The 17,137-nt window shown below is 39.6% G+C and overlaps 1 protein-coding gene across 1 annotated transcript in view; it reads left to right on the plus strand.

The window, feature by feature from the left end:
* Positions 1-17,137, plus strand: part of SGCZ (sarcoglycan zeta) — a 699,685-nt gene that overhangs the window by 395,882 nt on the left and 286,666 nt on the right. Inside the window, exon 2 of the mRNA XM_060778556.2 lies at positions 12,873-13,067. Within this exon, the coding sequence (XP_060634539.2) occupies positions 12,873-13,067 (195 nt within the window). The remainder of the gene's footprint in view (positions 1-12,872; positions 13,068-17,137) is intronic.

Raw genomic sequence — 17,137 nt, forward strand, 5'->3', positions numbered from 1 at the left:
TTTTGTGAGAATCTATGATCTTTCACCATACTTAGAATACTGCATGTGTCCTAAAACTCTACTCTGAGGGGTTGTAAAACTCTTCAGAGTACACTTCTGGATATCATGGAGGACTGCTGCATGAGTGAGAGGAAAAGAAAGTCCAGCTTTCACTGCTGCTGGTTATGAAACAGCACTATTGGCTCTTATAGGACTCTATAGGCTGCAGTTTAAAAATGACGATTGTAAATGAAAGAACTGAGAATACATCCTCTCAGTTATTTAGCAGCAAATATCTACACTTAAAGCTATACTGTAATACAGCAATCTGGCAGCAAATGATAAGGAAGGACTCCATCCATCTTGTCACTTCAACCAAAGGCTTCTGGGCAACAGTTTTCTTTGAGTCCTGAGAAATCTAACTGGGAAGGGTGGTATTTGCAGCCCTGCAGAAGAAGAGATTGTATCCATTACTCTGAAGGCTGTGATCTTGGTGGGAGAACAAAATAAGTTATCCTCTGTATATGTGAGTGGCATGAAAGTAGGAACGATGGCAAGCTATGCTGACTTTAAGAAGAGTACTGGACTTGATAGTGCCTCTGCACTGTGTGAAATCTCAGCTTTGCAGCACTTAAGCCCCAGGTCAAAATACAAGGGTACGGAATTTTCTAATAAATGTACACCTTGGAAAACATGCCTCTAGTCCTGGCAACTTTGTTTGTTGTTGGTATTCTCTAAAAAAGCAAAATGCTTTTTGTGCTGAAGTGAGTAACTTAAAGCATTTGGTGGACTTGTGTTGCTGTTGTTACATGCTTTCAGGTAGATTCTGATTTATAGCAAGCCTATCATGAGAGGGTTTTTTTTTTTTGGCATGATTTACTCAGAGGAGCTTTGCCATTATGTTTCTCTTAGACTGAGAGACTATAACCTGACTAAGGTCATCCAGTGGGTTTCCATGACAGAGCAGGGATTTGAACCTGGTTTCCTCAAATTCTGGTTCACTACTCAAATTGCTATACCTCACTGGTTCTGGTAGGTTGTATAAGTCTTATCAATTGTATATAAACCAACCAAAGTGAATTCCTACTTAATTCAGCTGGACAACTGGGCAGCACCTTTTCAAAGATCAATATGGGATAATCATTAGAAACAGACAGAAAATTAATTTGAAGCGGTATGACTATAATGATGTGCTTTTCTTAGATGATGCTCAGATGGTTGACTATTAGCATGATGTTTTTCGGTTGTGCTAGCTGTTCAAAAGCATACACATCAGAAAGTGGATCTTCTTAAGAATAATATCTAAGAGCAGCATTTCTTATCTGTCTGTTCACTCTCCAATTAATTTGCAGAAGAATTTGAACATTCATAGCCTGTATCATGTTGTACCAAAACCACTACCACCAATTAACTGAATCTGATCTAAAAACATTTGAGTTAATTTTCTGTGTCCTGTATCTCAGATTTCAAGAAATAATTGTGTTTGAAAAACAGGGAATTAGATCTACAACTGCAAAGAAAAAACAAACAAACTGATTACTGGAATCTACAAAATATTTCTAAGAATGTACACAGAGAAAGATCAAGTAAAAGATCACATGATTAAATCATTAGGCATAATATTGAAATGAGTGCATGGGAATACTTGTGGGAAAGGATAATAAAATTCAGCAGCAACCATGGTCTCCATGAGAATTTTAATAAGATAATGTATCATTGGTATATGATGACAGAATAACTAGCTAAAATCCAACCTAAGAGAAAGAGCATTTGTTGGAAATGTAATGCAGCGGTTGGTTCCTTTTGCCATATGTAGTTGCTACGTCCACAACCTAAAAAAGGACAAAAATACACAAAATAATGAAAACATTAATAAAACACAGCTTAGGTTAGGACCTCTTCACATGGTCTAAAATTTGGCAGTGGCAATAGGTCCCCCCCCCCCCACCTTGTCCACAGAGCCTGCCAGCTCCCATCACGCTCAGTAAAGGTATTTCCAGGTTGGTTCCATGGCAGAACTGTCACAAAACTGAAGCCACTAAAAACTTGCTAGTGGTGCACAATGGGAATTTCCTGTCTTTCCATTAGGAAAGATGGGTTGAGTAGGCTTACCAAGGCTTCCCTTGCTGTGATGAGGCAGGAGGGAAGCTGGGACAGTGCAGGACTAAGGGCAACAGGTCCTTACATCCCCTGGATGAGCACTGCCGGGATCGCCGGGATCCGTGGTGATACTCGGTGATTTTGATGGCACATGTGAAGAGGTCTTTAGTTACAGTTCCATTCATCTCCCACTGTCCTCCAAGTATCATTTCAGTTCACACAAACCTCTCCAGTCAGTTGCTAAAGTTTAGTTGGGCCTAATAGGCAACATGTCTTCTGCTAACTGAAATCACTTCTTGAAAGTATACTCAATATAACAGGCTCTCTTTTTCTCACTCTGCAGTTGTCTCAGATACTTATTCTCAATGCATTTACTGCTTCCCTCTTATCTCATGAGGGATATGTTTAATTTCTTCGTGTCTAGTTCTACTCCAGCTGTTCTATCTCTGAGGGATGTAAACATATCCCAGTTTCTGTTTGGTTGAATTTCTCTCTAATCTTTTATATAGTGTTGCAGGCACTTGTGATTTTTCCCCATGTAGTTTTCTTCAATTGCAGTGCATTTCCTACTAAATTATGCAATTTCATCTCAATTAAAATGTGAATTGAATAGATTTCTAATCCATCCCTGATTGGTGGGGGATGAGATAGGCTGAGCCAAAATATAGATTTAAACCAGGAGAATATTCTTTTACCAATCTTAATTCCCAAGGTAATTCAAACCTCATCCCCCTCTTCACTTAGAAAGATTCTAGAGTTCATTTATAGGAGACTAAACTATGCCTAAGGAACTAGAATATAAATGGGCTTGGATATCATGATCAGTCTCAAAAATATGACATGGCTACTAGCCATTGGCTAGATATATTTAAGTTGTTTGGTTTTGAAAGAGATACTGTGATAATTCTGTTAGTCTGTTCTATGCAGTATCTCTTGAACAAATATAATATGTCAGTATGTGAATATGTACTTACTTATTTGCTTAGGTGATCTCCCATTGTCAGAGTAAGATGGTCCTCCAAGTGTGGTGTCCTGACAGTGGGTACATAGGTGACTGTGGAGCCCTATTCTTGATCTGCATGTTCTCTCGCAGTGAGGGCTTCGGTTTCCAGGTGGAAGGCGGTCCTGGTCAGGGTTGGCTTGATATGCCTTCCTCTTGGGACGTTTCTCCCTTTCATCCTCCTTCCATGCCTCTCCAAATTCCACAGCACTGTTGGTCACAGCTCACTTTCAGCTACAGAGCTCAAGGACCAGGGCTTTACCACAGTGTCTATGCCACAGGTTTTAAGGTTGGCTTTGAGCCCATCTTTAAATCTCTTTTCCTTTCCCCCAACATTCCATTTTCCATTCTTGAGTTGGGAGTAGAGTAACTGCTTTGGGAGATGGTGATCAGGCATTCAGACAACATGGCCAGTCCAGCGGAGTTGATGGTGCAGGAGCATAACTTCAATGCTAGTTGTCTTTGCTTCTTTCAGCACACTGACATTTGTCCACCTGTTTTCCAAGATATTTGCAGGATTCTTCAGAGGCAACACTCATGGAATTGTTTCAGGAGTTGGGTGTGATGTCTGTAGACAGTCCACATTTCACAGGCATATAATAGGATTGGGAGGACAATAGCTTTATAAACAAACACCTTGGTTTCCCTACGGATGTCCCGATCCTCAAACACTCTGTGCTTCATTTGGAAAAATGCTGCACTCACAGAGTTCAGGCTTTGTTGTATTTCAGTGTCAATGCTGACTTTGGTGGAAAGGTGACTGCCAAGGTAACGGAAATGGTCAACATTTTCTAATGTTACACCATTAAGCTGTATTTCTGGCATTGCAGAGTGATTGGCTGGTGCCTGCTGGAACAGCACTTTGGTTTTCTCAGTGTTCAGTGAGATGCTGAGCTTCTCATATGCTTTTGCAAAGGTGTTTAGGGTGGGTTGTAGGTCTTCTTCTGAATGTGCACAGACTACGTTATCATTGGCATATTGGAGTTCTATAACATATGTTGTTGTGACCTTGGTTTTGGCTTTCAGTCTGCTGAGTTTAAATAGTTTGCCATCTGTCCAATAGATGATTTCCATTCCGGTGGGAAGCTTCCCATCAACAAGATGAAGTATCGTTGCTATGAAGATGGAAAATAAAGTTGGGACAATAACACATCCCTGTTTGACACCTGATTCCACCTTAAACGTTTATACATATATTTATACACTGGGCATGTGTCCATACATTAACACACACGTATTAAAATTGAAAAGTGCAATATGTTATTGTACTTGCCACCATTTTAATATATAACATATGCATTCATGAGTTTTCTGCTTGAGAAATGAAGACTAGAATGCTGCTATGCATCATCGGCTGCACTGTGTGATATGGATTACCCTACATATGGTGGATTGCCAGCCAGCCAAACTGCACAAAGAAGAAAATGTGAAATCATGTCTCATCTGTAAGTTTAATTAAAGCCCCATGCTGCACAAACCAGAAGAAGGGTGGCTGACTTGCTGGCATGTGGGAGAGAATAAAGAGGTGCCCACAGCATGCGCTACCTAGCTAGAGGGCATGTTACTGTCAGTGGGAGAAAAGGGAGCCAGCTGGGTCTGGAAAATTACCTGTCTAACATTTTGAAAGCGTTCTTCTGAGTTGCTATGGCTGCTCTATTTTCTGATTCACTGTAAATGCTGATGTGGACACATTAAACTTAATAATGTATTGTAAAGATTTCTCCCTCAGCTATTTTGATGACTTTCACAGCTTGCATCATTCAGTGTTTCCATGCTAGCACAAATAATCATTTGATCTAAGTACCCATGGAGGTAGAATCATGTGTTCTAGTTCCCAATATCAGCTCTGTATTGAGAAGAAATTATCTGGGAACAGGCAGATAAAAAGAACTTTAGCCAGCTTATCAGCTGGTGGATACAGATGAGCATTTACCGCAGTGTGAATTGAATTGCTTGGATGGCTGGCCATCTGTATCATTCTGTCAAAAAGTAAGGAGATTTTTTTTAAATCACACATTAAGGACTGACAGTTCAGCAGTTAGTACAGGAAAACCACCTGACATTCTCCACATACTTTGAATGGCAAGTCTCATCATTGCTGATCACTGGCTTGTGAGGGCAAACTGTAGTTAAAAGCATTGGAGATCACCAGGCTGTAGAAGACACCTAACTTTAGAATACTGTTCATTAGTAATGTCCATGGTACTTCCTATCTGACATGTCACGTGCTGCTGTTATTGCTGAGAATGATTTCAGGAAGCCTCATTTGGATATATCATTTAGAGAGCTGAAATTGCTTTATTACTGAGTTCAATTGTGTGAGTTATTTTTGTTTTCACTGGCTCATAGAATTGACAAGGACTACTTACTTGCTTAGGTGATCCCTCATTGTCTGAGTTGGATTGTCTTCCAAGATTGGTGTACTGGCGGTGGGTCTGTAGGTGACTGTGGAGCCCTATTCTTGATCTGCATCTTCTCCCACAGTGAGGGCATTGGTTTCCAGGTGGAAGGCTGTCCCAGTTGGGGTTGGCTTGATGCGCCTTCCTCTTGGCACGTTTCTCTCTTTCATTCATGACTCTTCAAATTCTACAGCATTGCTGGTCACAGCTGATCTCCAGCTGGAGTGCTCAAGGGCCAGGGCTTCCCAGTTCTCAGTGTCTATGCCAGAGTTTTTAAGGTTGGCTTTGAACCCATCTTTAAATCTCTTTTCCTGTCCACCAACATTCTGTTTTCCATTCTTGAGCTCGGAGTAGTGCAACTGCTTTGGGAGACGGTGGTCGGGCATCCGGACAATGTGGCTTTTCCAGTGGAGTTGATGGTGGAGGACCATCGCTTCAATGCTTGTGGTCTTTGCTTCTTCTAGCACCAAATCCTAGAAGCACTTTAGTAGAACCAAGATCACTGCACACTGCACTTACTTTATAATCCTACATTCCTCCCGCCACATCAGCACTTTTAATCCTGTACCCCTACTCTGGCCGGCCCAGTTTTAATAGTGTCTTGTTGTATTGTTACTGTTTTTGTTTTTCTGCTTAAGTGTTTTTAATTTGCTTTAGGTATTGTATTGTTGTATTGTGTTTTGGGGCTTCGGCCTGTGTAAGCCGCATCGAATCCCTCAGGAGATGCTAGCGGGGTACAAATAAAGTTATAATAATAATAATAGCACACTGACATTTGTCCGCTTGTCTTCCCAAGAGATTTGCAGGATTTTTCAGTGGCAATGCTGATGGAATATTTCTAGGAGTTGCATGTGATGTCTGTAGATAGTCCACATATCGCAGGCGTATAGCCGGGTTGGGAGGACAATAGTTTTATAAACAATCACCTTGGTATCCCTACAGATGTCCTGGTCCTCAAACACTCTGTGATTCATTTGGAAAAACGCTGCACTTGCAGAGCTCAGACTGTGTTGTATTTTGCTGTCAATGTTCACTTTGGTGGAGGGGTAGCTGCCAAGATAGCAGAAATGGTCAACGTTTTCTAATGTTACACCATTAAGCTGTATTTCTGGCATTGGATAGGGATTGGCTGGTGACTGCTGGAAGAGCACTTTGGTTTTCTCAATGTTCAATGACAGGTCGAGCTTCTCGTATGCTTCTGTGAAGGTGTTTAGAGTGACTTGTAGGTCTTCTCCTGAATGCGCAAAGATGACATTGCCATCAGCATACTGGAGTCCTATAACAAATGTTGTTGTAACCTTGGTTTTGGCTTTCAGTCTGCCAAGGTTAAATAGCTTGCCATCTATCCGATAGATGATTTCCACTCCGGTGGGAAGCTTCCCATCAGCTAGATGAAGTATCATAGAGATTAAGATGGAAAATAAGGTTGGAGCAATAACACATCCCTGTTTGACACCTGATTCCACCTTAAACATTTATACATATATTTATACATTGGGCATGTTTGTTTAGCCATATATGTCCTGGTTTTAATTCTGTATAATGTTGGTAAGTATAGCACTGTTGATAAACATTTTCTGTGAGCAGTTTTAAACTGTCCTGTTTGGGAATTTAAGCAAACAAATAAAACAAATAAATATTTGACAACATGCTGATGTTCCTTGATAGCTAAACAGTAACGGAATGCTCTTACAACTGATGGTATCTCTGGGTCTAAATTAACATGGGACACATTAGTTGGGCAAATAAATTTCTAGGCAGCATCAAAATAATCTTTTGAACAAAGCAAAGTTAATTATCATATTATTATACAATATGTAATTACATACTCACTTTACAATTTCATGCAGTGGTTTTTGTATATTAGAAGTTTTGTATTACTGGGCTATATTGTGTAGTACAAGCCACATGGAAACATGGAAGGCATTACAGTAATGCAACAGCACTCTTAAGTGGATTGAAGAAATTTAGATGGTTTCTAACTATGGGCTCTTCTACATTGCCATATAATGCAGCATATCAAAGCAGACAATCCACATTATCTGCTTTGAACTAGATTATTTGAGTCTACACTGCTAGATAATCTACTTTAAAGGAGATAATCTGGACTTTATACAGCTGTGTAGAATGGGCATATATTTATTGTCTCAATTCTAGATACCATAAAAAGTCAACAATTCTAAACTGTTTGATAGAAAATTTAGGTAAGTAATGTGAAGCTGCCCCTGATTATTAACAGAAACAGGTGGCAACATGCTTATGGTTGTTAATAAATGAAGAATATAGGGAAGGAGAAATAATAAAGAATGTACAAAAATGCTCAAAGCCCCATATTTATGAGTATTGAGAATGGCAATAAGAAGAATCCTGGGTTGATTGGAATCTTCACACTTCAGGACTAATTTTGGACAAAATTTACATGTAGTTGTTCTATGTAAAAAAAAATAGCATTTTCTGCATGAGAAACAGCATTTTCCCCACAAAAATAATAATTCTAGACAGAAATATTATTTACTGCATGGAAAAAAACTGTTTTATATACAGAAAATATTGTAACTGGAAACTGATTTTGTGAAAAAAATTGGTTCGTTTGCATAGAATGTACTATTTTCTGTACAGGAAACAGCATTTTCTGCCTATACATTTTATTTTCTATGGATAAAATGCTGTTTCCTCTGAATAATATAGTTTTCTGTGTAAAACCAGTACATGCACATTTTGCACAGAATTGTCCCAAATAGTAAATTGGCTTCAAAAAAGTGTGGTTTTTAAACTTTCCCTCATTGGGAAGAAAATTACTAAAATTTATTTTTATTTATTTTTATTTATTTACTGCATTTGTATACCACCTTTCTCAGCCAAAGACGACAAGTAAAGTGACTTGTTGTATCCTTCATGAAGAAACTTAGCAAGGAATTACATCCCTCTCAACCACCTCTTCTCCGGGTTAAACATTTCCAGATCCCTAAGCTGCTCCTCATAGGCTTCTAGATCTTTTATCATTTTGGACACCCTTCCCTGAACACTTTCCCTTTTGAATTGTGGTGCCCAAAAAAGTATTCCAGGTTATTTATCGTGTCAGGCAACCGAACAGTTGAATTACATTTTTAACAGAACAAACAAACATACAAAAACACATAGTTTGCAAGCTTGGTAGTTGATTAAATGTCCTTTGACCTGTAACTTGGAGTGCTTCTGATGTTGCCGCAAGAAGGTCCTTGGAGTGCTTCTGGTGTTGCCGCAAGAAGGTCCTTGGAGTGCTTCTGGTGTTGCCGCAAGAAGGTCCTCCATTGTGCATGTAGCAGGGCTCAGGTTGCATTGCAGCAGGTGGTCTGTAGTTTGCTCTTCTCCACACTCGCATGTCCTGGATTCCACTTTGTAGCCCCATTTCTGAAGGTTGGCTTTGCATCTCATAGTGCCAGAACGCAGTCTGTTTAGCGCCTTCCAAGTCACCCAGTCTTCTGTGTGCCCAGGGGGGAGTCTCTCATTTGGTATCAGCCATTGATTGAGGCTCTGTGTTTGAGCCTGCCACTTTTGGACTCTTGCTTACTGGGGTGTTCCAGCGAGTGTCTCTGTAGATCTTAGAAAACTATTTCTAGATTTAAGCTGTTGATGTGCTGGCTGATACCCAAACAGGGGATGAGCTGGAGATGTCTCTGCCTTGGTCCTTTCACTATTGGCTGCTACTTCCCGGCGGATGTCAGATGGTGCAATACCAGCTAGACAGTGTAATTTCTCCAGTGGTGTAGGGCGCAGACACCCCGTGATAATGTGGCATGTCTCATTAAGAGCCACATCCACTGTTTTAGCATGGTGAGATGTGTTCCACACTGCGCATGCATACTCAGCAGCAGAGCAGCATAGCTCAAGGGCAGATGTCTTCACTGTGTCTGGTTGCGATCCCCAGGTTGTGCCAGTCAGCTTTCGTATGATATTGTTTCTAGCACCCACGTTTTGCTTGATATTCAGGCAGTGCTTCTTGTAGGTCAGGGCCCTGACCTACAAGTATTCCAGGTGAGGCATGACCAAAGTAAAGTATTACTTCCCTTGATCTCAATCTATTACTTCCCTTGATCTAGATTATTAAATTACATAATAAATTCCATACTTTTCTTTCTGTAGTCAGCCTGAAGTTCTTGGGCTACTCTTAGTGAAAGTGAGCCATGGATAAGATGATTATGTACTTACATATTATAACTTTTGAACCCTTCTAAGATAACTTCTACTTTACAGTAGGGCTTTGTGTACTGCTCTTATCCCTTCCCAGTTTGCACTTTTTATGCTCTATACTTCCCAAAGAGAACTCCTTAGTCATGTTTAGTGCCATATTGCTCTATGCTCCATAATAATTAAATACATTCTAAATGTTCCAGAAGGGGACATTGGTCTGAAGCAAATAGAAGATAGATGGGCCTCCCTGCCATGAAGAAATTCAATAGGTCTAACCCTGTAGGGGCTAGAAACTGGATGTGAACCTATATTTCCTGTTTTGGTAGCATTAGTTAGAGGTAAAGCAAATGATTGCTGCATATTAAGCAGTAGTCCATGGAAAGACAGAAACACTTTATTGTTATTTTTCAATGAAGATGCCATTTCTGATCCCAAAGGTCAAAGACATTAATTTTTTATCATGTTTTCTTAATGAAGTAAATTGCTCTAAAACAACACCAAGCTTTTCATTTCTGTCAGCAATTAACGTTGAGTCTTTTTTGCAACAAGAAATATGCAGGTGTGTGCATACTGAATGGTTCATAAATTTCTTTTAGAATAAAAGGATTTAGAAATGAAAGGATACCATAAAAGTTAATCCTGAAATCATTAAAGCAATTTTTGCTAAATACCAGAAGATTAGCAATCTAGTGAATACATGTGCCCTGACATTCTCAGTTATTAACTTTCTAAATTGCCATATATTGAGACTAGTTTAAAATGAAGACTGGAATTACTTTAATTGAGAATCATGAACTATTTCCCCCCTGAACATTTTCTCCAAGTCATTTGTTTTTACCCTGCTGAGTCTAGAGGAAAGTGAGAAGTCCAGTATATGAAAGCATTGCTTGTTTGCTTCTGTTTTCTACTGCCAGTAGTATTAACCTTTATCTAGAGCCAGTTCTGAGCAATGTAAATGTTAGGGAACAGCCAAGGGTACAGTGGGATTTGAAGAAACTGACCTCAAACTAAGCTTGGAATAAAGTTCCTTGGTGTGATATATATACAGGTGATACCAGATTATTAATTAAAATTGTAAAACCTCATGTCTGAACCCTCTCCAGTAAAGTACAGATCACTCCTAGCATCCATATCAGTTGGAACTGATATCTGAAGTAAGGTAGTCTACATCTTGCAGGTTCAAATAGGTTTCATATATATATATATATATATATATATATATATATATATATATAAATCTATACATATATGATCTCCTGCCACATATATAACTCGAGCTTCTTCTCACCATAGAGATAACTTATTGGCTTCCATTATGCCTCCAATTTTTGTAGCATCTCCAGCTAATTTCACTTTTGGAAGAGTGATATTCAAGGTGGCTAACTGGCAATTGTGATCAGTACAACATGCCCCCATTCCTTTCTGACACTGGTCATCACATCTGCTGATATTAGAATGAGGTGTCCATACAACCAGCAAGGAGGGCATTGCTCTACCTCCTCCTTGCTGATCATGCAAGTGTCTCTTTCTGATATCAAGAGACTCAACAGGTGATGGCCAGAAGCTCTCAAGAAGCTCTTAGATGACAAGAAGCAGTAGTAACAACACAGGGACAAGTGGGTGGCCTATACAATCTGGACATTGACTTCAGATTCAACAGATGTATGCTGGATTGGGTGGCTGCAGAGCAGAAATACCCTGGAATAACCTGCCCAATATTGACATGGCCTCTGATTCTGCTCATCTATGTGGGTACTTATAGAGTGCATCTTGACATGTCATTTTCTGTGTGTTGGTACCAGATCAACTCTGGAGCAGATACAAGGAACACAGCCTTGACCTGTGTTACCTGACCCACATTATCTGAAGTTGTTGGATAATCTGTTACTTTTCCAAAGCTATGGATTATCCAGTGACTTCGGGGCCATTGGGAAAGTGGCACAGTTTATTATACATCATTCCACTTTTCCCAGGTTCAGGCAATCCAGGGAAATAAAATGACACATGTACTTTGCCCCTCATAAAATGGAATAAACAATAACATCTAAATGATATAAAACACAAAATACAGCACATGTAGTTGCCCACACCATAACAGCATCACTATAACTGCCCCGTGAAAATGTACCCTTAGATTCTTTTGACATTCCTTCTGCATAATTATTATTATTAGGACTAGTTATATCATCTTTTAAAACAATAACATCTCTTAGTTCTTTATGTATTGTAGCCTGACATACTTCATCTCCTGGTCCTCTCATGAGTTGTGTTTGGTACTTTATACTGTGGCCATTATTGTATAAAGGTTGTAATTTTTGCTTATTTCTCACTTATGAAAAAGAAAAAAAACCATTAATTTTTACTGCCTAATGAAACTACAATAGTTCTTGGACTTTTTCCCAAATCATATGCTTCATTTTAATTGTTGAAAATGTGTTAGGGATTTATGTATTTTGTTCAAGAATGAATTTTATACAAAAACCAACCGATATCCAGGTATTTTGCATCTATCGATTCAAGCATCCATGACTTAAAAATACCACGATCCTTGATTTTGCCATAACAGGCACTATTTTACTGCACCATTGTATATATAGTGGAATTTAAACATTCATGAGTTTTGGTATCCATGGAGTATCTGGGAATCTCCCGGTGGCGCAGTGGGCTAAAGCACTGTGCCGGCAGGACTGAAGACCAACAGGTCGCAGGTTCGAATCCGGGGAGAGGAGGATGAGCTCCCTCTATTTGCTCCAGCTCCTCATGCGGGGACATGAAAGAAGCCTCCCACAAGGATGATAAAACATCAAAAATAATCCAGGCGTCCCCTGGGCAACGTCCTTGCAGACGGCCAATTCTCTCACAACAGGAGCGGTTGCTCCTGACACGACAAAAAAAATAATAATCTGGGAATCAAACCCTACCAGTCGCCACAGACACACTGATATGCTTTTACACTGCAAAGATATGTATCTGTATCTACTCAAAAGAAAAATCATAGAATTCATCAGATAACTGTATGGAATTGTTTGCAGACTTTCTTCAGCTTTGATTTCTTTGTTAACAAATAAATGGATTCATAACTAAATCCAGAGGGACAATTAGAGAGAAAGAAAAAGACAATTTCCTTTGAGAGTTATATCGGTTATATAAAAAGAAGGTATTTCAATTGAGTTGTGAGAAAAATACTTAATGTTTGCATTTTTTCTCATTCATTTTTTCCCTAGATGACACGGGAACAGTATATATTGGCAACACAGCAAAACAACCTGCCAAGAACAGAAAATCCTCAATTTTATCCAGTAGGAATTTATGGTTGGAGGAAGCGGTGCCTATACTTCTTTGTCCTTTTACTCTTGGTGACCATGATAGTTAACCTAGCCATGACGATATGGATTCTAAAAGTAATGAACTTCACAGTGGTAAGTAGTATCAAGGTGTTTACTATTTGTTTATATGCACATGTCAAAGAGTTTGGGTAGTGATCGTTTGACAGTACATTTCAGGGAGCTCTATTTATTGTTTCAGTGGGCAAACTACTTTTTTAAAAAACTTGAAAGTGGAAATAGGAAAGAAAACATGGGGCAAACAGAAATTCACACCACAATTCAGTGATCTGCTCCTATACATCGTAATAATTGACATGTTAAAGATAGTACTGATAGTAATGTTTGTGGTTTTATTTCATTTATATAAAAAAAGTTGTAATGTTTTCAGCCTAGCTTCAGCTGTAACTCATGCACGAAGTGAATATATTTCTAATTTTCTATGCATGCTTATATATGCTAACTTAGCCTCTAGAAACCATAATGACTCATAGGAATAGGTCCAATTACAAACAGAATCCTGGATAGAACTTTGAGTTGTGGTAGGGAGTTGCAATGCCAGTCTGAATGACTTTGATGCAGGCATCCAGAGGTTTTGTGAAGCTGTTATCTCTTTTCTCCAGCCGTGCCTCCAGAGCAACATTGATATGGTGACATTTCAGCAAAGGATGACAATCCACCAGGGTGTTGACTGCAGCCCAATTGAGAAGCAGTGGCAAAGCTAATAGTTGAAGGAAGATCCTCTGCCACCCAAGAAGGGCCACTATAATTTATCATAACAAAATTCTTCCTGGAACATTTTTTTTTAAAAAAACCCATTTTTACCAGTGGAAGGGCTTTTTTCCTTTCTAATTCCCTTTCTCCTTTGCCCATGAACTTAAAAAAAGTCAGTTGAATTCTTCAGTTTCCAATACAAACACTGGACCTTCACAGGCCCTGTTCTTTTCTACCTGAGATAGGAAGGTGTGTCAACCATAGTGTTACATTAGACCCCACTTTCTTGGTCTCTACACATTCTAGTGGTTTTGAATCCTGTAAAGCCAGTGGTGAATCATGTGAATTCAATGATCCAATAAGGAATTTGGGCACAATGGAATGTGTACATCAACATTTTGCTCAGAGAATTGAAATATTTGGCTAATAGTCAGTTGCTAAGGGTGCAGAACCAATAAGATGGAATGTTGGTGCTCATATGGAACAAATATGAAACTATAGGTGCATCTATGCTGACCACTCAGGTCAGTATGAAACCAACATTGAAGGAAGGGATTTCACTGTCATCATTTACATGTGAAATTCGTGTACAGGCCTGGATAGTGCATAGGCCACTTCTGTATAGGCCCCACAGTGATTGAAATTGTCATTTGAAACACCTGTGGTGGTCGGACCGTGACCCAGAACTCCATCTTTTTTGGTGGGATGGAAGTTGGATAACTTCCCAGGTTGATCTGTCATCAAGCTAGGTGTTATGCCAGGTATGGGAAAATCCATGCTCAGGGGCTGGATGTGGCCCCTTGGGCTCTTTTCTCAGGCTCTCCTCTCTCTCACCATCCTTTCCTTGCTTTTTTCCTTCCTTCCTTCCTTTCCTTTCCTTTCTCCTTCTCTCCCTCCCTTATCTCCCTCTTTCTCCTTCTATCCTTCCTTCCCTTCCACCCTTTCATCCTTTCTTCCCTCTCTCTCTTTCTTCTTCCTTTATCTTCTGTCTTTCCTCCCTCCCTCCCTTCCTCCCTCCCTCCCTTCCCAGAACATGAGAACCATGTTTCAAAATTTCAAAAGGTATCCCATTGAGAGTGTGTTGTGTGTGGGGGGGGGGTGACTTGCTGCTGCTCTAGAGACCATGGCACAAGGGAACAATGGGTTCAAATGGCAGGAAAAGAGATTCAACTGGAAATATTAGGAAGAACTTCCTGAGAGTAAGAGTTTTTGGAGAGTGGCATTGGCTGCCTGGGCGGAGTCTCCTTTTCTGGAGGGTTTTCTGCATAGGCTGCCTATTGGGAGTGCTTTGATTGTCCCTTCCTGCATGCCTCGAGGTTGGACTGGATGGCCCTGGGGATCTCTTCCAGCTCTAGGATTCTAGAGTTCTACATATAGATTAAGCAATACAGGGTCTCATTGGTGCACTTTTTCTCTCCTGCCCACCATCCCATCTGACCAAGGCTGACCCTTTTGGGGTCCAAATGTTTCCCATCTTTCCTTCACTTTCTGCCTCCAAAAGAGAAGAGGAAGATGGGAAAGGGCAAGAAGGGGAGAACCCCCTCCCTCCCGGTCTTCCCACCCTGCACTGGCCCACCATGCAGCCTCAATTTAGAAAGTTTGCCCATGCCTGGGTTATGCCGCCAGGCCCTGACCTCCTGTTTTGGCTTGTACAGGGCTCCAGGTACATTAAAATGATGCCAGGAGCTTTGGAAAGGGAATTCCCCCATCCCCTCTCCAAAGCTTCTAGCACATCACTTTGACATGCCTGGAGATCTGTACAAGCCTCATGCCTCCATTTGGGAGCCTTTCAGGTATGTTTTAGATCAAAATGATAGAAAGGGATGAGAGGGTGGCACTGCCATCTCACCTCCCCTTCCCCACCCCCATGCCACCAGAACCCGAAGATGTGGGATGACTGATGCTTTAATCATGCATGGCAATCCTGAGAGTTAGTCTCCAGACACCTCATACCTGGAAAGATATGAACCTTCCTGGAAGGTCCACATCTTATTCCAGGTTAAATTGCATTATCATGAGGCAGTGTTTGAATGCCTAGTGATAATATGCCCACTACACCACATTTTTGTGCAGTCTGGGTGGGGCCTTATATGCACTAAAGAGACTGACCTTGAATCAGCTTCAGAATCAAGAGCCATGGAAGAATTAGGATTTTTTTAAATTCCGCCCCTACCCATCCCATCTTGCCATCATAATGTACATTCACCAGAAGACCCATACCTTAAATAAAATAACTGATTCTATTTCAAAGTAACTCTCGGCTTTTTCCCAAGTTCTTAAAGCATATTTGCTCTGCACCTTCATGGCATGCATCACCTGAACACCATTCTGTCAAATAGCCTTCAAACTGCATTAAGTGGTCAGTGTAGATGTGGCCTCAGACTGGAAAATGGCTCCTATCATCCCTATCACTCCTAAATAGTGCTATTCAATTTTTTTCAGTAGAATAACTAGGAAACAGAGCACTGTAGATTTACTCTGTTGTTGTAAATACTGAAATATATTGTTTTCTTTTTTATTTTTGTGGGATTTGTAAAATAAAATATTGTTTTGCCTCAATGCATCTTACCTGCTTTTATCATGCAAAGCACTTTTAAAATCCCATTGGCTTTATTATCCATACATATATCAGTATATTTTATGGGTCATAATAACTTTTCTTAGGCAACGTAGTGTCTTCATCTCTATAGATCTACACTGCCATGTTTATGTATTAAAATTGGGTTTGTAATGGCTGCACTTTGATGATTCAGTAGCCTTACTCAAGAATTATTCATATGCAGTAACAAAACAGGGTTTCAAAACGGCCAGAATCAAATCATATTAAAATTAAAATCCAAACAGTTATAAATGTGTGGACTGTATTTTGTACATTTAAATCATCCTTGGTTACATTTTTTTATACTTTTGAAAAATACTTTCTGTTTACATCTATGTTCTGTGGGGTTTTTTTCCTAGTGATTTTTTTCTGGATTAAGAATAATAGTTAATTGAATATATTGAAAAATTTATGCATTTCAAATTTATCAGAACCTTCAATACACAACTAGAATACGACTTGGTAGCCTCCATTTACATAAGCCCTGTTGATTTAATTGAATCTTCTTCAGTTTGAATATAAATTTAAATTTGTCCTTTGTATTCACTGTTGGAATTAAACATGACAAATTAAACATACTTAGATTTGTTTTGAAGATAACTTCCTTCTTTATTGAACTGGACTAAATTTCCCCTCCATATTCTCTCTTTTCCATAACCAAGTTGTCATTCTAGGAAAATGACCACATGTAATCTGAAATACTCTGACAACTTGGTTAATTAAATACACTTCTTCCCCAAGGATGTTGAAGTAAGACCCTCCCCATTTCAAAGCCATATATCCTGTAGTCACCTCAGTTAGAGTAACAACCGGTGATGTATTATGTTAATGGCTTTTGTCCCAAAAGGAGATG

Source organism: Anolis sagrei, chromosome 5, assembly GCF_037176765.1.
Source record: "Anolis sagrei isolate rAnoSag1 chromosome 5, rAnoSag1.mat, whole genome shotgun sequence".
NCBI classification, from domain to species: Eukaryota; Metazoa; Chordata; class Lepidosauria; order Squamata; family Dactyloidae; genus Anolis; species Anolis sagrei.